A 25,001-nucleotide genomic window follows, 5' to 3' on the forward strand; every position below is an offset into this window, starting at 1 on the left:
GCTCTTAGCATGTGAAGTTTGTTATACTATGATTATGTTTCAAGTTTCCTCCTGTAGTTTCTAACTTATTTTCATCTGCATTTTTTCATTTTAAAAGCCTTTAAAAAAAAATAGTAATAATCCTCAGTTGGTTCACAGCCTGGCTTACTAACTCCAGGCTGGCTGGATTTGCATTTGGAAAGGCTATCTGGGTTTTCCCATAAGGCAACCTCCAAAGAGAAAGAAAATGAAGCAGTTCCCTTCTAACAGGTAAATGGTGGGGTTTTTTGGTTTCTTTTCTGTTTTCTTGTTTTGTTTTGTTTTTAGGTATTTCCAGAAGGTTCACTGACCTATCCTGGGTCAGTGAGTGGACCCCTCCCCAATCAGGGCCTTTAACAACCTGTGGCCAACACAGTAACACTCATCAGTCTACTGGGGAGAAGCAAAGATCTCCCAGAAATCTACCTTAGTCAAGGCAGGAAATGTCCTAATTGCCTTCTCCCATTCCTTCCTGTCTTAGTCCATTCAGGCTGCTATAACAAAATACTGTAAACTGGGTGACTTACAAACAACAGACATTTATCTCTCATAGTTCTGGAAGCTAGAGAGTCTAAGATCAAGTCACCAGCAGAATCGGTGTCTGGTGAGGGCCCACTTCCCCAATGATGTCCATCCTCTCACTGTAATCTCACATGGCAGAAGTGGCAAGAGAGCTCAGTGAGGTCTTTTTTTTTTTTTTTTTTGGGTACGCGGGTCTCTCACTGTTGTGGCCTGTCCCGTTGCGGAGCACAGGCTCCAGACGCGCAGGCTCAGCGGCCATGGCTCACGGGCCCAGCCGCTCTGTGGCATGTGGGATCTTCCCGGACTGGGGTACAAACCCGTGTCCCCTCCATCGGCAGGCGGACTCTCAACCACTGCGCCATCAGGGAAGCCCCGAGGTCTTTTTTATAAGGACACTAATCCCATCTATGAGGGCTCGACAACCCAAAGGCCGCACGCACTAACGCCACCACACCGGGTATTAGGATTTCAACATATGAATTTTAAGGGACATGAACATTCAGACCATAGCACCTCCCCATACTCCTGCCCACACAGACACCCATGTTAAGTCACTTATTTTTTTTAATTCTCTCTTAAGCCAAGATGACCATGGAGAGTCAATGTGCAGTTTACATATACAGGTAATATTCACAATACACAAATACACACACACACACACACACACACACACAGACTTTTAGCAAAAAATGAGTACAATTTTAAGACTTTCCAATTATTAAAGTGTGAAAGGAAAAGAGGCAAGGTCCATAACCTGACCTCCACCAGTGCCTTGAAGGTAAGCAGGTGAGCACAATAGACATTTATTTAATTAATCACCATTCTGAGTCACCTGCCCTCCCCATCCTCCCTGGGGCTTGAGAACCATCCTAAGTGCCATCCCTCAGGGAGTCCTGTTCCCACAGGAAACCCCCAAGAGGAACCAGAGTCTCTATTCTTTCATACCTCCTAAGGGCTTACCTTCTAGGAGTCAAAGAATCAGTGAAGTAAGGATCAGAAAACCCCAACCCCCCCCAAAAAAAACCCTGAATTTGGATTTGCAGGCATTATAGAAATTAATTATTCTCTTAGACACCAGTCAGGCAATTTGACCTAAAGTCGCCAATTTAACCATAAAACATGTAGTCGCATAAAGTGGTTGAGCTTTCCCTGCTATGTCATATGACAAATGACTTTAAAATAGAGACCATCTCCTCTCTAAACTCCCACTCTCAATTCTGGCTTTTTAATTGGATTCACATAACTTTTTAGATAAATCTATTCTATTTGAACTCTCAACTTTTCCTACCCAAAAGTATCTAGATAGATTATTCTTTGCTATCTGAACTCACCACATAAACTCTTACTATCTCAACTCAGGATCCAAATATATTAAGATCATGAAAAATACCTATAATTTCAGAGTGATGTGTAAATTAACTTTAATCTCACCCTGAGGTAGAATGAAAACTGGTCGCAATTTGAAAGGTCTGAAGGACCCTAATCAGTAATCCCTACTACAGGGATAGCTGCATAAACATTTCAAATCTCTTTATCAAAATCTATACCAGACCACTTTACATCCATGAGGATGGCTAGTATCAAAAACAGAAAAGAGCTGGCAAAGGACGTGGAGAAATTAGACTTCTCGTGCAGTTCACTACTGAGAGGAATGTATGAGGTACAGCCGATGTGGAGGTACACTTTGGTGGTTCCTCAAAAAATTAAACATAGAATTACCATGTGATCCAGCAATTCAACTTCTAGATATATACACAAAAGAACTGAAATCAGAGACTTAGAAACTAGTACGTCAAAGTTTATAGCAGCATTATTCACAACAGCAAAAGGTGGAAACCACCCAAATGTCCAGCAAATGAATGGATAAACTAAGTGTAGTGTACATATACAATGGAATATTCCTCAGCCTTAAAAAAGAACACAATTCTGACACATGCAATATGGACAAGCTTTGAAAACATTATGCCAAGTAAGTCAGAAACAAACGGACAAACATGGCATGATTCCACGTGTGAGGTATCTACAGTAGTCAAATTCACAGAGACAGAAAGCAGACTGGTGGTTGCCAGGGGCTGGGGAGTGGAGGAATAGGGAGTTTCATGGGTAGAGAGTTTCAGTTTGGGAAGATAAAAAAGTTCTGGAGATGGATGGTGGTAATGGTTATATGATATAAATGTACTTAATGCCACTGAACTGTACACTTACAAGTGGATACAGTGTTCAAATGAGTTCTGCAATATTTTACCAGAATAAAGGGAAAAAGTCTGTACCAGGGACTATAAAAAGCTATCACTAAACACCTATTGGAACAGCTAAAATAAAAAATAGTGGCAATGCTAAATGTGGACAAGGATGCAAAGAAGTTGGATCTCTCATACACTGTAGGCGTGAATGTAATAAGGTACAGCCACTCCAGAAAATAGCTTAGCAGTTCCGTTAAAAATTAAACATACACTAACCAAACAACCCAGCAATTGCATTCCTGGACATTCATCCCAGAGAAATGAAAATTACATCCACACAATTGTTCATAGCAGCTTTATTTATAATAACCAATATGAAGCAATTGAAATGTCCTACAATAGGTCAATGGTTAAACTGTGGTACGCCCATACCATGGAATGCTACTCATTAATGAAAAAGAATAAATTACTCATAAAACAAGTTGGATGCACCTTAAGGATATTATGCTGAGTGAGCCAACCTCAAAAGATCACATGCTGTATGACTTCATTTGCATAACATTCTCAAGATGACAAAACTATAGATATGGAAAACAGATTAGTGGTTGCCAGGGGTTAGCAATGGTGGAGGGAGGAGGGTGGTGGGTATATTAATGTACCCTAAGTTTATCTACTCATCTGTGTTAGCTGAAGATACTTTTATTTTCCACCATCAAAAAAAATGCTTCACGGGCTTCCCTGGTGGTGCAGTGGTTGGGAGTCCACCTGCCGATGCAGGGGACACGGGTTCGTGCCCCAGTCAGGGAGGATCCCACATGCCGCAGAGCAGCTGGGCCCGTGAGCCATGGCTGCTGAGCCTGCGCGTCCGGAGCCTGTGCTCCACAACAGGAGAGGCCACAACAGTGAGAGGCCCGCATACAGCCAAAAAAAAAAAAAAAAAACAGCTTCACAAACTCTGTATTCTTTATCAAGGGTCCCATGCAATTTAATGGCTCATTTCCCATCCCAGTGACCTCAGTTTCCACTGAACGCACAATGGCAGCTACCCACAAAAATTCCACCAACAAACTGTCACATATTAACTGATACCCACCACAATTTAGCTGATATTCTTCTCTGTTTTGCCTACGGGGGAAGCTTACTATAGAATTCAGTCAGTGGTTTTGACAAATATCATCTATTTTCATGTTTAATCCTCTACCACTCATGTATAAATACCTTTTTAAAATTCCAAAATACACAAAGATGTATAGGATGCTCACAGTTCAAACAAATCTAGTTTATAAAAATCTGAATTCAAACATACAATCTAGTGTGATTATCAAGAGTATTTACCATTGAATTTTATTCAATAGGGCACTCACCTGCCAAAACATTATTTTATTTATGTGTAACTTTCCCAAAACACCTTTATTAAAGAAGAATACAGTGAAGGTATAAAGAACCATAAAGTCACAATTCTAAATAAAAGCAGACAACTGATTATGAAAGCCAGCCTTGGACTTCACACACATAGTCATTCAAGTCATGTTTGTACCACTAATCCTTTACATTCCAATCCATGCAAAGTGTTTTCAGTTTCTTACCAAAATATGCACTACCCCATTTACACAACATTTTATTATGAGTTTAAATGGCAAGATGTGGGCCTTCTCTTTGACCTACAAATTTATGGGTGGCCAAGTACATTTAAATCGATCAATGCTTTAATGATGCAACTTTCTTAAATAATGTGCTGAAAATCTCTGCTGAAAATGAATACTTCAGTAACCATTTCATTTTTTTCTGTGGATTTCTTGGTATCTGTTCTCAAGGGAGTACAAGAAGCTATGTTTCTTCTTTCTAGAAAGTCACTTTTAATAACTACAGCCATACTCTAAACAATAAATGATTATGTCAGATGCTTAAATGCTTTTGGTTTTAGTAACTTAGATTTTCAAATTCTCTCCCATGCTCACCACTTCCCACATCCCAGATCTACCAGGGAGACCAGCCCTTGTCTACATGCTGCTCCACAGCCTGGTGACTTCAAATTCCAAGTTGGCACAAAAGTCTTTGGAAGTTCATAGAAGATAAAGTCTTTAACGTGATCTATACCAGCAACTGTTTCTAAAGTGCTTCATGAGATTTCCCCCTAAACTTCCCTCTCTAGTGGATCCCCTTTCCCTATTAGGAGGGAAAGGAGGAAGGTTTAAACCAGACAAGTCCCTGGGGAAACATGGAACCTTGACAGCCATGTACGCTCAAAGGGTTCCCACATAGGTGCTACTTGTTCCAGGAGTATAACTACCACTGTTCTTCTGAAAATGTCCTCCTGTCCCCTCCCTGGCTTGGGCTGCTGATTCTGCCCTCAATAGTTCCACTATCTGTCAGAAAAGACTGAATGATGTTCTCCTCTATATTTAGAAGAAAAGAGTGCAAAATTAAGTATGAGAACATGGAAAACACATGGATCATCATATAATGCGGTAAAGCAGGGTACAGTCAGATGTGATCAGATGTGACCAAGCACCATCTTTAATTATCAACCATTTTGTCAACTGGACCCACCCACCCAGTGACCACAGCCATTGTCTAGAATGCTCCTATAAAGGATCAGAGAGCAAGCTTGTCTCCCCACTCAGTGATTCTCTAGAAATTCAATGAGTAAACATTTACTGAAAGTCCACAGTGCAGTAGAGACTGCACTCAGTATTTCGATATAAACAAAGGGTAACAGTCTATGTTCATGGGATAGTTTGGTATAACTGAGAATGCCCTGGACTGAGAGTCAGAAAATCTGGGGTTGAAATCCAAGTTCCAAAAGAATTCAGCTGGGTGGCCATACCTCACTCAGTTCAGTAAGAAACCCAGATATTGGCCCAGATAAATACATGTTAATGAAGGAACACCACCCTGCTTCCCTGAACCTCAATTTTCTTATCTATAAATGGAGATAATTCCTATCCCACAGGGTTTGGAAAATTAAATAAGAACTCATTAAAGAGTATACTGTATAGTGTTTAGCACATAACAGGTTTATTAGAAATGTTTGGTTTTTAAGCTATTTCATTGGAGCCAAGGGTCTACTTTGCCCCAAATGATTTGCCCTACTTAAGTGTGAATCTAGTATTATTTAATGGCAATTTAATTTTTCTAATTCATCTTTTTAAGCAGGGAGCTGTAATTCTCTCCAAATTAACCTCACCTTTGGAAAGCCCAGCGATTCATGCCACAGGCTATACCCAAGGCAACATGGGGTAGCAATACACCCTGATTGTTGCCAACATACCCAGAAGATAAGGAAGAGCTTCCAGAGGGCAGACAGCAGAAGCAAAAAGAAATACAATTCTGCAGCCTGTGGAAGGAAAACCACATTCACAGAAAGATAGACAAAATGAAAAGGCAGAGGACTTTGTATCAGATGAAGGAACAAGATAAAACCCCAGAAAAATAACTAAATGAAGTGGAGACAGGCAACCTTCCAGAAAAAGAATTCAGAATAATGATACTGAAGATGATCCAGGACTTCGTAAAAAAAATGGAGGCAAAGATAGAGAAGATGCAAGAAATGTTTAACAAAGACCTAGAAGAATTAAAGAACAAACAGATATGAACAATACAATAACTGAAATGAAAAATAAAATAGAAGGAATCAAAAACAGAACAACTGAGGCAGAAGAATGGATAAGTGACCTGGAAGACAGAAAGGAGGAACTCACTGCCACGGAGCAGCATAAAGAAAAAAGGAATGAAAAGAAATGAAGATAGCCTAAGAGACCTCTGGGACAACATTAAATGCAACAACATTCGCATTATAGGGGTCCCAGAAGGAGAAGAGAGAGAGAAAGGACCCGAGAAAATACTTGGAGAGACTATAGTCGAAAACTTCCCTAACATGGGAAAGGAAATAGCCACCCAAGTCCAGGAAGCGCAGAGAGTCCCAGGCAGGATAAACCCAAGGAGAAACACGCCAGGACACATAGTAATCAAATTGACAAAAATTAAAGACAAATTATTGAAAGCAAAAAAGGAAAAACAACAAATAACATACAAGAGAACTCCCATAAGGTTAACAGCTGATTTCTCAGCAGAAACTCTACAGGCCAGAAGGGAGTGGCATGATATATTTAAAGTGATGAAAGGGAAGAACCTACAACCAAGATTACTCTACTGGGCAACGATCTCATTCAGATTCCACAGAAAAATCAAAAGCTTTACAGACAAGCAAAAGCTAAGAGAATTCAGCACCACCAAACCAGCTCTACAACAAATGTGAAAGGAACTTCTCTAAGTGGGAAACACAAGAGAAGAAAAGGACCTACAAAAACAAACCCATAACAATTAAGAAAATGGTAATAGGAACATACATATTGATAATTACCTTAAACGTGAATGGATTAAATGCTCCAACCAAAAGATACAGGCTGTTTGAATGGATATAAAAACAAGACCCATATATATGCTGTCTACAAGAGACCCCCTTCAGACCTAGGGACACATACAGACTGAAAGTGAGGGGATGGAAAAAGATATTCCATGCAAATGGAAATCAAAAGAAAGCTGCAGTAGCAATACTCATATCAGATAAAATAGACTTTAAAATAAAGAATGTTACAAGAGACAAGGAAGGACACTACATAATGATCAAGGAATCAATCTAAGAAGAAGATATAACAATTATAAATATATATGCATCCAACATAGGAGCATCTCAATACATAAGGCAACTACTAACAGCTATAAAAGAGGAAATCAACAGTAACACAATAATACTGGAGGACTTTAACACCTCACTTACACTGATGTGCAGATCATCCAGACAGAAAATTAATAAGGAAACACAAGCTTTAAATGACACAATAGACTGGATAGATTTAATTGATATTTATAGGACATTCCATCCAAAAACAGCAGACTACACTTTCTTCTCAAGTGCACGGAACATTCTTCAGGAGAGATGACATCTTGGGTCACAAATCAAGGCTCGGTAAATTTAAGAAAACTGAAATCATATCAAGCATCTTTTCCAACCACAGCACTATGAGATTAGAAATGAATTACAGGGAAAAATATGTAAAAAACACAAACACATGGAGGCTAAACAAAACGTTACTAAATAACCAAGAGATCACTGAAGAAATCCAAGAGGAAATAAAAAAATACCTAGAGACAAATTACACCGAAAACACGATCCAAAACCTATGGGATTCAGCAAAAGCAGTTCTAAAAGGGAAGTTTATAGCAATACAAGCTTACCTCAAGAAACAAGAAACATCTCAAATAAACAATCTAATCTTACACCTAAAGGAACAGAAGAACAAACAAAACCCAAAGTTAGTAGAAGGAAAGAAATCATAAAGATCAGAGCAGAAATAAATCAAATAGAAACAAAGAAAACAATAGCAAAGATCAATAAAACTAAAAGCTGGTTTTTTGAGAGGATAAACAAAATTGATAAACCTTTAGCCAGACTCATCAAGAAAAAGAGGGAGAGGACTCAAATCAATAAAATTAGAAATAAAAAAGAAGTTACAACAGACACCACAGAAATACAAAGCACCCTAAGAGACTACTACAAGCAACTCTATGCCTATAAAATGGACAACCTGGAAGAAATGGACAAATTCTTAGAAAGGTATAACCTTCCAAGACTGAACCAGGAAGAAATAGAAAATATGAACAGACCAATCACAAGTAATGAAATTGAAACTGTGATTTAAAATCTTCCAACAAACAAAAGTCCAGGACCAGATGGCTTCACAGATGAATTCTATCAAATATTTAGAGAAGAGTTAACACCCATTCTTCTCAAAATCTTCCAAAAAATTGCAGAGGAAGGAACACTCCCAAACTCATTCTATGAAGCCACCATCACCCTAATACCAAAACCAGACAAAGATACTACAAAAAAAAAGGAAATTACAGACCAATATCACTCATGAATATAGATGCAAAAATCCTCAACAAAATACTAGCAAACAGAATCCAGCAACACATTAAAAGGATCATACACCGTGATCAAGTGGGATTTATCCCCGGGATGCAAGGATTCTTTAATATACACAAACCAATCAATGTGATATGCCATGTTAACAAACTGAAGAATAAAAACCATATGATCATATCAATAGATGCAGAAAAAGCTTTTAACAAAATTCAACACCCATTTATGATAAAAACTCTCCAGAAAGTGGGCATAGAGGGAACCTGCCTCAACATAATAAAGGCCATATACGACAAAACCACAGAAAACATCATTCTCAATGGTGAAAAGCTGAAAGCATTTCTTCTAAGATCAGGAACAAGACAAGGTTGTCCACTCTTGCCACTATTATTCAACACTTTTGGAAGTTCTAGCCACGGCAATCAAAGAAGAAAAAGAAATAAAAGGAATACAAAGTGGAAAAGAAGTACAACTGTCACTGTGTGCAGATGACATGATACTACACATACAGAATCCTAAAGATGTCACCAGAAAACTACTAGAGCTAATCAATGAATTTGGTAAAGTTGCAGGATACAAAATTAATGCACAGAAATCTCTTGCATTCCTGTACATTAACAACGAAAGATCAGAAAGAGAAATTAAGGAAACAATCCCATTCAGCATTGCAACAAAAAGAATAAAATACCTAGGAATAAACCTACCTAAGGAGGGAAAAGACCTGTACTCAGAAAACTATAAGACACTGATGATAGAAATCAAAGATGACACAAACAGATGAAGAGATATACCATGTTCTTGGACTGGAAGAATCAATACTGTGAAAATGACTACACTACCCAAAGCAATCTACAGATTCAGTGCAATCCCTATCAAATTACCAGTGGCATTTTTTACAGAACTAGAACAAAAAAATCTTAGAATTTGTATGGAGACACAAAAGACCCCGAAGAGCCAATGCAGTCTTGAGGGAAAAAAAACAGAGCTGGAGGAATCAGACTCCCTGACATCAGACTATATTACAAAGCTACAGTAATCAAGGCAATATGGTACTGGCACAAAAACAGAAATACAGATCAATGGAACAAGATAGAAAGCCCAGAGATAAACCCACGCACCTATGGTCAACTAATCTGTGACAAAGGAGGCAAGGATATACAATGGAGAAAAGATAGTCTCTTCAATAAGTGGTGCTGGGAAAACTGGACAGCTACATGTAAAAGAATGAAATTAGGACACTTCCTAACACCATACACAAAAATAAACTCAAAATGGATTACAGACCTAAATGTAAGACCGGATACCATAAAACTCTTAAAGGAAAACATAGGAAGAACACTCTTTGACATAAATCACAGCAAGATCTTTTTTGACCCACCCCCTAGAGTAATGGAAATAAAAACAAAAATAAACAAATGGGACCTAATGAAACTTAAAAGCTTTTGCAAAGCAAAGGAAACTACAAACAAGACGAAAAGACAACCCTCAGAATGGTAGAAAATATTTGCAAACGAATCAATGGACAAAGGATTAATCTCCAAAATATATAAACAGCTCATGCAGCTCAATATTAAAAAAACAAACAACCCAATCCAAAAATGGGCAGAAGACCTAAACAGACATTTCTCCAAAGAAGACATACAGATGGCCAAGAAGCATATGAAAAGCTGCTCAACATCACTAATTATTAGAGAAATGCAAATCAAAACTACAATGAGGTATCACCTCACACCAGTTAGACTGGGCATCATCAGAAAATCTACAAACAACAAATGCTGGAAAGGGTGTGGAGAAAAGGGAACCCTCCTGCACTGTTGGTGAAAATGTAAATTGATACAGCCACTATGGAGAACTGTATGGAGGTTGCTTAAAAAAACTAAAAATAGAATTACCATATGACCCAGCAATCCCACTACTGGGCATATACCCTGAGAAAACCATAATTCAAAAAGACACATGCACCCCAATGTTCATTGCAGCACTATTTACAATAGCCAGGTCATGGAAGCAACTAAATGCCCATTGACAGACAAACGGATAAAGAAGATGTGGCACATATATACAATGGAATATTACTCAGCCATAAAAAGAAATGAAACTGGGTCATTTGTAGAGACATGGATGGATGTAGAGACTGTCATACAGAGTGAAATAAGTCAGAAAGAGAAAAACAAATATCGTATATTAACACATATAGAAAAATGGTACAGATGAACCTGCCTGCGGGACAGAAATAGAGACACAGATGTAGAGAACAAATGTATGGACACCAAGGGGGGAAAGCGGCGGTGGTGGGGGGGGGTGGAGGTGGTGGGATGAATTGGGAGATTGGGATTGACATGTATACATTAATATGTATAAAATAGATAACTAATAAGAACCTGCTGAATAAAAAATAAATAAAATAAAATTCAGAAATTCAAAAAAATAAAAGATGAGAAAAGAAAAAAAAGAAAAGCAACAGCTTCCAAAATGGTAGCTTAACCCATAAAGTGAATCCAAGCCTTAGAATATTGCCAAAAAGATACCTAATGCACAGCTTTCTAGTGTTGTAACCTACATACAACACTGTATCCCATCCCTACCTGAGGCTATTCCTGGTTATGGAACTGGAGCAGCTTGGGCAAAGTTCTGCAAATAAGAGAATGAAGAAAGCCCACCAAGATAGAGAGGGGACTTGTCTCATTAGAACAGAAAGAGGATATGGCTACAAAGCAAGAGACAAATGCAAGATGATAACCCATATCTGAGTGGGAGAGTAAAGTGTTCAAAGTTACAAAACAGGCATCTCTGAAGAGGCTAAAGGCAGCAATCCAAAGATGAATTAGAATCGCAGCAGAGGAGAGAAAAGAGACAGTCGTGACCATCTACACGTCTTGATGACTGATCAAGTGCAGAAGACAGTAACAGAGGAATAAGGAAAACTCCTATTTAAAGCCACGGTGCCTGGGAGAATGGGGGTATGGTAACAGAAATCAGGAAGTTAGAAAGGGGGTTGGTTTGGAGGAGAACTTGAAAAAGTTTTTTTAAATATAACAGTCTGGATTTGAAGCCAAGGCTGGATAATTGAGTGGAAAGAGCAAACGGGCCAGCTGGAAACAGAAGATGCAGCAGGCGCAGAGGTCGGGAGGAGGGCCCACGTGTGGGAGTCTTCGTGGAGGAGCTGTGGTTGAAAAAACAAGGAGAGATAAGCTGCCTTGAAAGAGAGGAGAAAGGAGTGGGCCCGGGGAACGCCCACATCAGCAGATGAGAAGAAAGTGCAACAGACAAAGAAAGAGCACAACTTGAAAGAGGACCAGCGGAGTTTGAGGACACTGAGAATACATTTTTAAAGTATAAATCAGATCAGGCAACTTCCCCGCCGAGACTCCCACACCGACTTCTCATTTCATCACCTTGGCCACAAAGCTCTCCGTGAATGACCTCACCCACCTCTCTGACCTGCCTCCTCTCCTTCACTCAGGATGTGCCGGCCACACTGGCCTTTTGCTGTCCCTCAGATACATGAGGTTCATTCCTACTTCAGGGCCTTTGTGTTTTCTGCTCCTTCTACTAGAAGGCTCTCAGGGGATTCTGGTTCCTAAACTATCAAATCTCTCACACACACACCATTCTCTACCATATCATACTGCTGGATTGTCCTAACGCACACTGCTAGCTGAAATTCTTATGTCTTTATTTGTTTACCTATTCATTGTCTGTCTCTCCAACTCTGAAGTGGACTCTAGCAGAGTGAGGTCCCACGACCTTTTCTGTTTCCCTCTCCACTACACCCTTAGTGACTCGAAGAGTGCACTGCACCACATGGGGACTTAAGAAAAAACCTTAGATGAAGCAAGAGCCAAATTAGTGCCCTTCGTGAGTGAGCCTACTTTCAGAAAAACAAACAAACAAACAAGGTTAAAGCCAAACTACATCAAGTTATGGAGAGGAAAAAGAGGCAGGAGTTGGAGACAACAGTATTCAAACCAAACAGCACACGCGCTCAGGGGTGAGGGGAAGGAATTGTTGATAACGTAGAATCTCTATATATCACACCTTCTAGAAGAGCTGCCTTTCCAGAATGTGAAACTAAAACATTTTTACTGCTTCACACCTTATTTCTTCTACTGAGGGTTCTCCCAAAGAAAAATCTGACCCACACCCGTCATGCCTAAAATTCTTGCTTAAGATGGTAATACATCTTTAAAAAAAAATCAAATAGAACAAAAATGTTAGTTCCTGCGAGTTCTATGTTGGAAAATACAAGACTGCACATTACCCAAAATTGTGAGGGCTGCCACTGAAATATGGGAAGTGAGACAATCAGACTTTAAGAACACTTGGTACTTGGGTACCCACAGCCCCCAGCCCACACCAGCAAAGACATTCCTTCAAATATGCTGAGTGCTGGGGCTAATTCTTCCTGCAGTTTCCTGCAGTTGTACATTTTACCTTCAGGCCTTTTCACAGAAGTCTGTCATCTCACGGTGACAACAGAAGAGGGCATCATAAAGTGCCATTGTGCTGAGAGGAAACAGTAGTGTTTCTTTAAGAATCTGGACAGGGACGAAGCTAAGGGAGGATTTATGTAACGTCTCTAAGTCAAAGGTTTTGCTAGAGTCTAAGAAGTGGTTTTTCCCCTCCCTGCCTGCCAGAACCATCAAGCAATCTCTTGTAGCAGCTAAGGAGCTCAAGATTTCACAAGAACTGACATCTTGTGGCTGCTCGCCAGGCAGGGTAGATACCACGGTCCTCCTGCTGTGTGGCTAGAACAACATGCTGCTTTGGAATTGGTTTGCCCCCTCCTTAAGGAAAACAGGAGAAAAGGCAAAAAGGTAAAAGCAGGACCAGGCAGAGAAAGACCAGCCAGGAAAAGGTCAAGCTAAGTTGGTAGAAAGTAAGAACCACCAAGGAGAGCTGACTTCAGCTGGCCCAGCTCAGACAATGATGGAGGATGCCACCCAACAGGTAGAAATTAGTTGAGATGCTCAGGCTGCCATGTTTAAGTCAAAACACAGCTAACGTTAGTATAATTTCCTAAAAACAAATTTGCACAAAGTAAACGTGTGATCCAGAAGTTCATCTCAGTCAAAAGCCCCTCCTGATTCCCTTCTCAAAGCCAGAATGAGCTGTATTGACATGTGCTAAAAGATACCCTCGCCTGTGCCCTGACACCCGAACTAGTGAAATTTATATTAAGTTGAGCTTGAGAGCTTGATGGCACAAATCACCATCAGTTACCAGGCCCAGCCTTTTTGTGAGCAAATGAGCTTTAGAGGGTCAGGGTTGCCTAGACTTAGTTACAAGCAGCATCCTCCAGCAGGACAAAAAAGTGTAAGAAAAGGGAGATATTTTAATTGAAGGTCCAAGAAGTAGCACCATTCTTCACATTGTAAATCTCAAAGGAAGACTGCAGGGTGGCAAAGGACAAAATGGGTACCTGGCCAATGGGGAAATGAAGTGCAGAAGCAATGCAATGGAGAAGGTCATTTTGATTAGCCGGTGAAGGTGGGAAAATCCCAGGCTTACCGTGGATCTGCCACTAACAAACTTTCTGAGCAAAAAAATGTTATGGCTTCCAATACATCATTTACAAATCCTGAGTGTCAAACCAGCTGAGTTAACTAGTCAAATAAGTGACTCTCTTGCTCGGAACCTGAATTTCCTCATCTGCAAAGGGCGGGTGGCCAGGCGAAGGTCTCTAAGGTGCCTTCACATACTAAGATTCCAAGTTGATGGTTAAGACAGGCTGATCACAGGCGGCCCATGAGGGGACAGAGAGCCACAAGCAGAGAAGGGGCAGCATCTGGAGGACAGGATTTCCTTCAACAGGAACCAGAAGCCAGAAGGAATCTGCGGGAAGGAGGCGTCCGCCAGGTGAGTGCAGAACAAAGCAACCAAGTCACTTGCAGCCTCAATAGGAAACTGCCTCCCTGGGTCCTGTCCTAGGGTCCCCCCTCCAGAAGGCTGGGGCCTAGGAGAGTGTACCAAGCCTCAGAAATAGAAGTGGTTGAATGGAGGAGGTTTAGCTCAACTACGTGAAGTGATCAGCAAACATCAGGTTACCCCTTCAGTTACGTACAATAAGCCCAACAGCAACCAATATACTTGGGACCAAACTCAGCAGGATACTGTGACTCAGAATAAAAGAATAACAAACACAAAATGCTAAGGGAAAAGGGAAGCCATTTAGATCCAGCTGGCAACAAGCTACTGAAGCTAAAACCCCGTCCAAACCGTTATACAATCTGCAGCCTCAGGAGAAAGAAATGATTACTCTTCTCAGTCAACTGCTACGATTAACACATCTAAAGGGTGGAAGAGAGCAAGAGCCCACACGCAAAGTTCCGCAGACACACCCTTTGCAGATGTTGTAGAAGTCTCCATGGGTTAGATGCTCATATTAGCCAGAATCCAAGAAAGAGCAGAAATGAAGCACCATGGCAAAAAAAAAAAAAAAGATTAAAACAAGGGAATTTTTTGAACTTTTATAAAATTTAACACAAAATTTAACATGCTACCTTTGCACAGTAAAAGTGAGTTTATAACTCCCAATTCATAATTATCACAGTTGTTAGGGCTAAAGAACTAGATATTAAATATATCTGAAAGTTGTTGAATAAAATGTGAACACGTATACCTCATTTGCAAAGAAATCATTAAAACCTGAAGTATGTACATCCTGCATCCAGCAATCCCACTCCTGGGAATCTATCCCATAAAGATGAAAGTATTGATAAATAAGGACATATGGACGAGGATGTCTAGTGAATACCCATCCACAGAGAAGTGTCTTGATCCACACCCATTTATTAAATAGAATGAATTAGAGCTACACCTGACAACTTGCAGGAATTTCCACAAAGTAATGCTGAGTTGGAAAAGATACAGAAGTTTATATAATATGATATATATATATATATATATATATATATATTTGGCTGCACCATGCAGCTTGAAGGATCTTAGTTCCCTGACCAGGGATTGAACCCATGGCCCCTGCATTAGAAGTGCAGAGTCCTAACCACTGGACCACCAGGGAATTCTCTGATCCAGATTGTTTAAAATGGTTTTATTAAAGCTTGTATCTATATATATGTACGTGTAGGGTTGTATGAGCACAGAAAAATGTAGAAATATATACACTAAGTCAATGATTCTCAAACATTAGCACACATCAGAATCACCTGAAGGTTTTGTTAAAACACAGATATCTGGGCCCCATGCCCAGAGTGTCTGATTCAGTAGGTCTAGGGTGAGGTCTGAGAATTTCTATTTCCAACAAGTTTCCCAAGGATGCTAATGCTGCTGAGAGTGACTGCAATAGGTTTCAGATCAGCTCGGTGCTTTGTGACCGCCTGGAGGGGTGGGATAGGGAGGGTGGGAGGGAGGGAGACGCAAGAGGGAAGGGATGTGGGAACAGATGTATATGTATGACTGATTCACTTTGTTATAATGCAGAAACTCATAAAAAAAAAAAACAGTGGAAAAAAAATAGTTACCTGTGGGACGGAAGTAGAGATATGATGGGGGGAGAGAATAATGGGGATCTATGCAAGATAACATAAACAGCTTTTCTCTACGATTCCTTTTATGGATCGTGGGGGCGGGGGGGTGTGGATGTGTGTATAGATATGCAAAAACAAATTCCTGAAAGGACTGTCACCAAAACACTAATGAAAATTCTCCCAAAGGAGGAATTTAAAGGGATCTTTCTCCTTGGTAATTTCTTCTTGGTAATTTCTTATTTTTTTTTTATAATGAGCAAGTGTGGTTTAAATAATCATTTAAAATAAAGCTATTTTACTGAGGAAAAAAGAATCTTTGGAAACAACAATTTCACAAGGAAAAGCTCTTCTATTTTGTTCACAGCACTGAACTGATATTTTTGGAAAGATGAATGCTAAGTACACTTTATATAAAAATTAAAATATAATTAATGTGGAAAAGGAAGTTCTTGGATGAAGTACGTAAGTACAACATGTGTTTTATAACCTTCCTTAATCCACAAAAACTTAGAGAAAACTCAATTTAAAAAGTAATCAAAAATAACCTCCAATGGAATATAATCTGTAAAAGAAACAACAAAAAAAAACCACTGAATCACTACGCTGCACACCTGAAACTAACACAATATTGTAAATCAACTATCCTTCAATTTTTAAAAAAATTCAGCAAAAACATACAATTTGGCTTACAATCGCTTTCTCTTTCAAAATTCAATCAGATACTCAGTAAGCAAAATCTCTTTTCAAGCTGTACTTGCATCATTTCCTCTCTTTATATACAGACTAGAAAATAAAATAAGACTAAAAACAACCTAAAATAAAAAAATAACTTTATGACTTCAAATATAGGATTTAAGTTCCCAAGTGGTGTCCATTAGAAGAGTGTTACGCTAGAATACAAGTATCTTAGATCAGTTATAATAATTCTAATTTACCTTTTTCCAGGCTTTCACATTTCTCATTAGCTTCTTCACTACGACTCTTTGCTAGCTTAAAACATCTCCTCCTAAAACCATGTTACCATTCTATCTAAAAATTAAGCCTAGACTTCAAACCAGATGGCATGCCTCTGCTACCTTTTCTATTGGGAACAAACAGCCTGGCCTTCCAGAGCTGCTTCCTTTAGTGCCCCTTAAAGTACAGATGCAGGAAGCTGCTCAGAGGCTGAAAACTGGATTTGTAATGCTTATATCCCTAAGGTTTGCAAATCAATATTATAAACTCTTCGCTACCAGTCTTGCCAACTCCTGCTTCTTCTCTAATCTTATTATAGTACAGTGTTTCTCTTTTCCTGAAATAGCAACTCAGTGGACCTCCATGGCTCATTTTAAAAATTAGCATAAGTCTGTGGCTGAGTTCGGGAATATTCCTGCATTCCCAATACTAAGATTGCCTCCTTCCTAAAGATAAGCAAACAGAAATGTTTGTCCACACCCCCCCAAAAAAAGGAGAAAAAAGTTTGCCCCAAAACGGTCAAAAAAATTTAAAGCACACAGAATCAGAGACTGCCTCCCTCCCTCTGAAACAGATTCCTGGGAGATAGAGGAAAAAAATTAAGTTCCTGCTTTGTGCTCACAGTAAAACTATGTGGGCATAAGAAGAAACAGGCCAAGATTTGAAAATACTACACAAAAACTAAAAACAAAGTAATGGTCTAAAACTGTTCTGGCAAGCAGGAAATAAACTTAACAGTACAGAAAGCTTACATAGAAAAGAAAACATGCTACCAGAATTCAGACTAAAAAAAAAAAAAAAATGGCTAGAACAGTCTAACCCTAGAATATCAGCTATTCTAGAAGGGGCAAACAATACTGAAAGACAAAAGGATAAAACGTTAAAAAAGAAGTTGGAAGTTTTCACGGATCCAAACAAAAGGTATGAGGGGGAGAAACAAAGACTTACATCCATAGATTTTTTTTTTAACATCTTTATTGGAGTATAATTGCTTTACAATGGTGTGTTAGTTTCTGTTTTATAACAAAGTGAATCAGCTATACATATACATATATCCCCATATCTCCTCCCTCTTGTGTCTCCCTCCCACCCTCCCTATCCCACTCCTCTAGGTGGACACAAAGCACGGAGCTGATATCCCTGTGCTATGCGGCTGCTTCCCACTAGCTATCTATTTTACATTTGGTAGTGTATATATGTCCATGCCACTCTCTCACTTCATCCCAGCTTACCCTTCCCACTCCCCATGTCCTCAAGTCCATTCTCTACATCTGCGTCTTTATTCCTGTCCTGCCCCTAGGTTCTTCAGAACCTTTTTTTTTTTTTTTAGATTCCATGTATATGTGTTAGCATACGGTATTTGTTTTCCTCTTTCTGACTTACTTCACTCTGTATGACAGACTCTAGGTCCCTCCACCTCACTACAAATAACTCAATTTCATTTCTTTTTATGGCTGAGTAATATTCCATTGTATACATGTGCCATTCATCTGTCGATGGACACATTATTGATTTTTCTAAAGGTATAAAGAATCTATCATCTGTAGGAAGGATTCTCTATAATGACCCAAAAGTAAAGACAGAAAAACATTTTAACTAAAAAATGTTATAAGAGATTAATCAAAACAGGTTATAATCAAAGGAACAAAAATATCACTTACAGGATCCACTTGAATGAAGTATCCTTTTGTGAAGGATAGGTAGAAGTTGGGGAATAATTACTATCAATTTTTTTCTCCACGATTATTGCCCCACTATGTGATTTAATTCTTCTTGAGATAAACCTTGTAATTTATATTTTTAAAGCCTGTCTTGGGACTTTCCTGGTGGCACAGTGGTTAAGAATCCGCCTGCCAGTGCAGGGGACACGGGTTCGAGCCCTGGTCCAGGAAGATCCCACATGCCGCGGAGCAACTAAGCCCATGCGCCACAACTACTGAGCCTGCACTCTAGAGCCCGTGAGCCACAACTACTGAGCCTGCATGCCACAACTACTGAAGCCCACATGCCTAGAGCCTGTGCTCTGCAACAAGAGAAGCCACTGCAATGAGAAGCCCTCACACCGCAACAAAGAGTAGCCCCCGCTCACCACAACTAGAGAAAGCCAGTGTGCAGCACCAAAGACTCAATGCAGCCAAAAATAAATAAATAAATATTTTTTAAAAAACTGCCTCAAAAGATTTTGCCAGTGCATAAGCATACAGTTATGCTTAGTATTATTTTATAATTAAGATATCATCTCAATATGTTATGGAATCTTCATAATTTCTAGTTTTGTTTGGGTTCTCTCTTAATCACACTTAGCAGAGTTATCTTGTTTTTCCCAAAGAACTAGTCATGACAGCTAGACAGAATTGCTAAAAGTACATGAAAGCAACAAAATTAAGAGATCCAATGTATCAGTCAAATGAGAAAACACATCATGTAAATAAATGACAAGAGAACCTTCAATAAAATTCTACACAGATATAGATAAAACTCTGGAAGAAAATATATCAAAAATGTCAACAGTGATCATTATGAATAACAGGATTAAAGACGGTTTTGATTTTTGCATATATTTTTAGATAAGTATATATGAAATACAGTAAATATGAATAAAATGTTAAGAGTTTATAAACCAGATTGCAGTTAACTAGGAGAAACTAGAAGTGAATATTTATGAAACCTCTGAAGACAGAAGGTGACAGAGGGGGTCTGCCACAAGATACAGAAACAAGTCAGAGTCTAGTTTGTGTCTGCTTTGTTTATGTGTTACTTATTTGATGAAATTTAAAACTTGTTTTCATTATAATACTTCCCCACTGACCCCTTCCTGCATGAGATCAAATGGCCACGTTGGCTTAGGTCAATTCATAAAAATATTGACATAAAACATCAAGTGAAAAAAGCAGATTACACGCATATATGTATATATAATGAGTCAATTATGTTAAATATATAATGTATTTCATCTGAGATACCAGTTATGATATGCATTTTATATTCCACTAAGAGACAAAACTGCAAAGTATGACATAATGTGAGATTTTATACTTATTAAAAGAGCTCATCTAAATTTACTTATAGAGACTTTACCACATTTGTCATGTTGCTCTTTCCATGTCTTTCTATACACACAGTAACTTTGCCTTTTTAATGCCAAATCATGGTGAAATCATTTTGAAAGCAATTAATTCATATAGTTCCAGCAAGGCACATAAGTAATCTGAAATGACAACAACATGAAGCATTGTGACCAAGGTCACACATGCATAGATAATGACAGCTCCATCATGATATCTGCCAGGATACACAGTGAAGTAAGAGCATCTCAATTTCAGAGATATAAAATGAGAAAACTGTACCTTAAAATTGATGAAATAATGTTTTAAATTATCTACAGAGGATGAGATTATGAGTGACTTATTTTCTTAACACTTTCTGTATTTTTCATTTTATTCTAATGAGTATATATTATTTGATAATTAGAGAAAAAAATTTTGCTCTCCTTTGGTCTATTTAAGTCTCTTCCCTCGGTAAGCAATGAGTATTGACTCTTCCCTAGTCTGGTCATAATCTGGTAGGTCTGAGTTAAAATAGCTGTACCAGGATGTTGATCAACTACAAGGTTTTGAAAGCTGGAGGCATAACTCTCCCAGACTTCAGACAATACTACACAGCTACAGTAATCAAAACAGTGTGGTACTGGCACAATAAAAGACATATGGAGCAATGGAACAGAATAGAGAGCCCAGAAATAAACCCACACACCTATGGTCAATTAATCTTCAACAAAGGAGGCAAGAATATACAGTAGGAAAAAGAGAGTCTCTTCATCTAGTGGTGTTGGGAAAGCTGGACAGCTGCATGTAAATCAATGAAGTTAGAACACTCCCTCACACCCTACACAAAAATAAATTCAAAATGGCTTAAAGACTTAAATATAAGACATGACATCGTAAAACTCCTAGAAGACAATATAAGCAAAACATTCTCTGACATAAATCGTACCAGTGTTTTCTTAGGTCAGTCTCAAGACAACAGAAATAAAACCAAAAATAAACAAATGAGATCTAATCAGACTTATAAGCTTTTGCACAGCAAAGAAAACCATAAATAAAATGAAAAGACAACCTATGGACTGGGAGAAAATATTTGCAAATGATGTGACTGACAAGGCCTTAATTTCCAAAATATCCCAACAGCTCATACAACTCAATAACAAAAAAAACCCACACAACCCAATCAAAAAATGGGCAGAAGACGTAAATAGACATTTCTCCAAAGATGACATACAGATGGTCAGCAGGCACATGAAAAGATGCTCAACATCACTAATGATTAGAGACATGCAAATCAAAACTACAATGAGGTATCACCTCACACTGGTCAGAATGGCCATCATCAAAAAGTCTATAAACAACAAACACTGAAGAGGGTGTGGAGAAAAGGGAACCCTCCTACACTGTTGGTGACGATGTAAACTGGTGCAGCCACTAGGGAAAACAGTATGGAGGTTCCTTAAGAAAATAAAAATAGAGTTGCCATATGATCCAGGAATCCCACTCCTGGGCGTGTATCTGGAGAAAACTATAATTTGAAAAGATACATGCACCCCAATGTTCATAGCAGCACTATTTACAATAGCCAAAACATGGAAGCAACCTAAATGTCCATTGACAGATGAATGGATAAAGAAGATGTCATACACACACACACACACACACACACACACAATGGAATACTACTCAGCCATAAAAAAAGAATGAAATAATACCATTTGAAGCAACATGAATGGACCTAGAGATTATCATACCAAGTGAAGTAAGTCAGAAACAGAAAGACAAATACCACATGATATCACTTATATATGGAATCTAAAAAATGACACAAATGAACTTATTTACGAAACAGAAACCGACTCACAGACAGAAAACAAACTTATGGTTATGAAAGGGGAAAGGGGGTGGGGAAGGGATAAATTAGGAGTTTGGGATTAGCAGATACAAACTACTATATATAAAATAGATAAACAACAAGGTCCTACTGTATAGCTCAGGGAACTATATTCAATATCCTGTAATAAACCATAGTGGAAAAGACTATGAAAAAGAAAATAATATATGTATACATATGTATAACTGAATCACTTTGCTGTACACCAGAAACCAACCCAACATTATAAATCAACTATACTTCAATTAAAAAAAAAAGAAAAACTACCAGGTTTTGTATCCTCATTAGACTTGTAGATCTGTTTGGTTTGACATAGGAGAGCAGAGTGGAATCAATAAAGCTAAGGAGGAGAAAGGTACAAAAAAAAAAAGACTTGGGAGTACTCTAAATTTAGCCTTAGACCAGTCTTTTTTTTTTTACTCGTTAATTATAGCTGGGCCAAGTCTAACTATCTATAATACATTTTATAACCTGCAAATCACAATCGAGAGAGAATACTCCAGACCCCTGAGTAACCCAGAAGGCAACTTTTTCATTATTCTGAAATCCATTTATTTTATCATTTTGTCTTTCTCCAGCGAACAGAGTGGGGTATGTGTAAGGGGAAGGGAGGTGACAGCAAGGAAAGAGGTGGAAGGGAGAGAGGGAGGGTCACCTGGGTAATGAAGTATGTTAAGGGGAAATGAATGAATATATTTTAATTGATTTAAGATTCTGACTAAATTTGTTCCAAGTCCTTGATATTCTGTTCTATTCGGGATACATCTGAATTGAGGTCATATTCTTATTCTAGATCTAGTACTCTTGGTGTATTTCTTGAGTTGAGGATTCAAAGGCCACTTGAAACCCCAATTCCCATACACACATCCATGCCCACCTGCCACCAAACCATGCCCACCTGCCACCAAAGGAAAGAGGTTTTGCCTCAAATAAGGAAGGAAGAGAAAATCATCTGCCATTTTCTATGTGGGGAGACAATCGGCTCACTTCTGTTACATCCAGTAACTGTTCTCAAGATTGGAATCCTCTCTCAGCCCAGAAGGCACATCTGACCAGGAATCTCACCGGGCAGCTCTGTCATCCAATCACCCACCTACTCTATGTATGTCCCAGCACTTTTCCCTTTGAATTCCTACTTCAGGATTTTACCTGACACAATGGTCACTGAACTTTCTCCCCAAAAGAGATACACACAGAAAACATTCTTGGCTATTATCAGGATATCATAAAATAATGTGTTCAAAAATCATTCACATAGATGAACTCAGTATTTCTGAGTCCAAAAGTTATACAGTTAAGCATTGGTGGTTATAGTGGTGAGCAGAGCTGCCTTCCAGAAGTTATGCAGTTAAAAGTTACTCAGGAGAATATAATTAAAACCCAGACTTTGGAACCAGGAGCCAACCAGTTTTAAAGGGCTCCATGCAAAGGCTTGAACTAGACAGTAATGTTGTGTGTTGTTTTTTTAAAAGCCCCAACTCAATAGCCAACAGAACATTTCTTCCCACTTCAGTCACAAGGGGTTTCAAGTTCAAGAAAGGGCCACTTAGACCTGCAGCCCAATGCTTAGGCACTTACATAAAGAGGTACTTCACTGCAGTTCAGCTCCATGGCTTCCGCATCTGCAATGAAAATAATAGAAGTGAGAGTTATTGTAGGAGCCCCGTGTGACCAACCAGCAGAGCTGCGCCCTGCCCTTTAGTTAACATCGTAGAGGGAGGAGTAACCCACTAGATAGGACAACCGGCAAAGACAAAATTAAGAACAAGGGAATAAGATGCTCTCCATATAAAACATCCTCCTCCCTTTCTTCTTTCACATGAAGATCCACACATAAGGAAAATCTATCACCCCAAACATTATCCCACAGACTGCTCCCGAATAGAAATTATATTTCAGGAAGCCAAGAAAGGCCAACATAAGCATGTTGCAAGTTTTGCCTTAGTTAATCACTTAGATATAGGCTACTCTGAGGTCAAAATTCACTCTTGGCTGGACGAGGCAGGAGCCTGTGGAGACAAGATAGTTCTAAGACCTCTTGGTGAGGGCCAGAGAGTTCAGTCTGGAGGGATGCAGCCCGCTGTCACGCTAACCAACCTCTCCACTAGGTGCACACATCCCATCTGTACCCGGAAACCAGCTAGCAACTTAGGCAAAAGGAGCATCCTTTAAGAAAGGTTCATTGAACACCTTCAATGGCCAGTAAGATGACCAGTATGGTCCAGCCCTCAAAGAGCTCACAGCTGAATGACAGAGACCTAAAGATTGGAAGAAAGTGAAGAGTGGGCTGCATGAGAACTCTGAGTAGGGCAGACAAGGAGACTCACAGCCCCCATCACCTTTCCCCTCTCCACCCACACACCTGCGTCATCTGGGACAGGGTTCTGCTCACCAGGCCAAGCCTGGCTCTGGTCCCCAGGCCACAGCCAGCTGCAGTACTTTGGGGATGTCTCCTAAGAAGGCAGACACAGAGCAACCTGAATTGTGACTCTGACCCCCAGAGGTCACACTTGACTTGGAGGAAAAATATAAAGAATTCTATTTTAATTTACTTTTTAAAAAATCATTTCCCTCAAGTTTTACTAATAGTTCATACACATGCGGACACTGGTACCCTCCTAGGTCACAAGTTACATTCCATGAGTCATCCTGAGAGAAGACTGAAGGTCACACGAGGCCAAGGGGTTGACAGCAGAGCCCTCCTCGGCCCACATTTTCAACACTTTGTGCCCTGTGGCAGTTCATGTAGACCCACGTAAATGGGCTTATGGGTTATCATCATCAATGTGTAATGAAACTAAGCTCACAAACTGGATGAATGGCTTAAGGAGTCCAAGAAAGAAAGTTCAAATTAAAGATAATACTAACCACAAGAATGACAAAACTGAGACCCCCAATCCCAGTATGAATTGTTCATCAGCTACACTATGAAATAAAAATTATGACCAATCCAAGAGCACTGAGTAGAGC

General features: G+C 39.2%; 1 protein-coding gene across 8 annotated transcripts in view; it reads right to left on the bottom strand.

Annotated features, from left to right (window-relative positions):
- The window catches only part of ARHGEF28 (Rho guanine nucleotide exchange factor 28), a 330,930-nt gene that overhangs the window by 247,803 nt on the left and 58,126 nt on the right, over positions 1-25,001 (bottom strand). For all 8 annotated transcript variants that reach the window (XM_082624114.1, XM_082624113.1, XM_082624111.1 and 5 more), the window contains exon 2: positions 23,610-23,653. In XM_082624114.1, the coding sequence (XP_082480240.1) occupies positions 23,610-23,642 (33 nt within the window). In that variant the 5' untranslated portion in view covers positions 23,643-23,653. The remainder of the gene's footprint in view (positions 1-23,609; positions 23,654-25,001) is intronic.

Source organism: Mesoplodon mirus (assembly GCF_964341445.2).
Source record: "Mesoplodon mirus genome assembly, chromosome: 5".
In the NCBI taxonomy this organism is placed as follows: Eukaryota; Metazoa; Chordata; class Mammalia; order Artiodactyla; family Ziphiidae; genus Mesoplodon; species Mesoplodon mirus.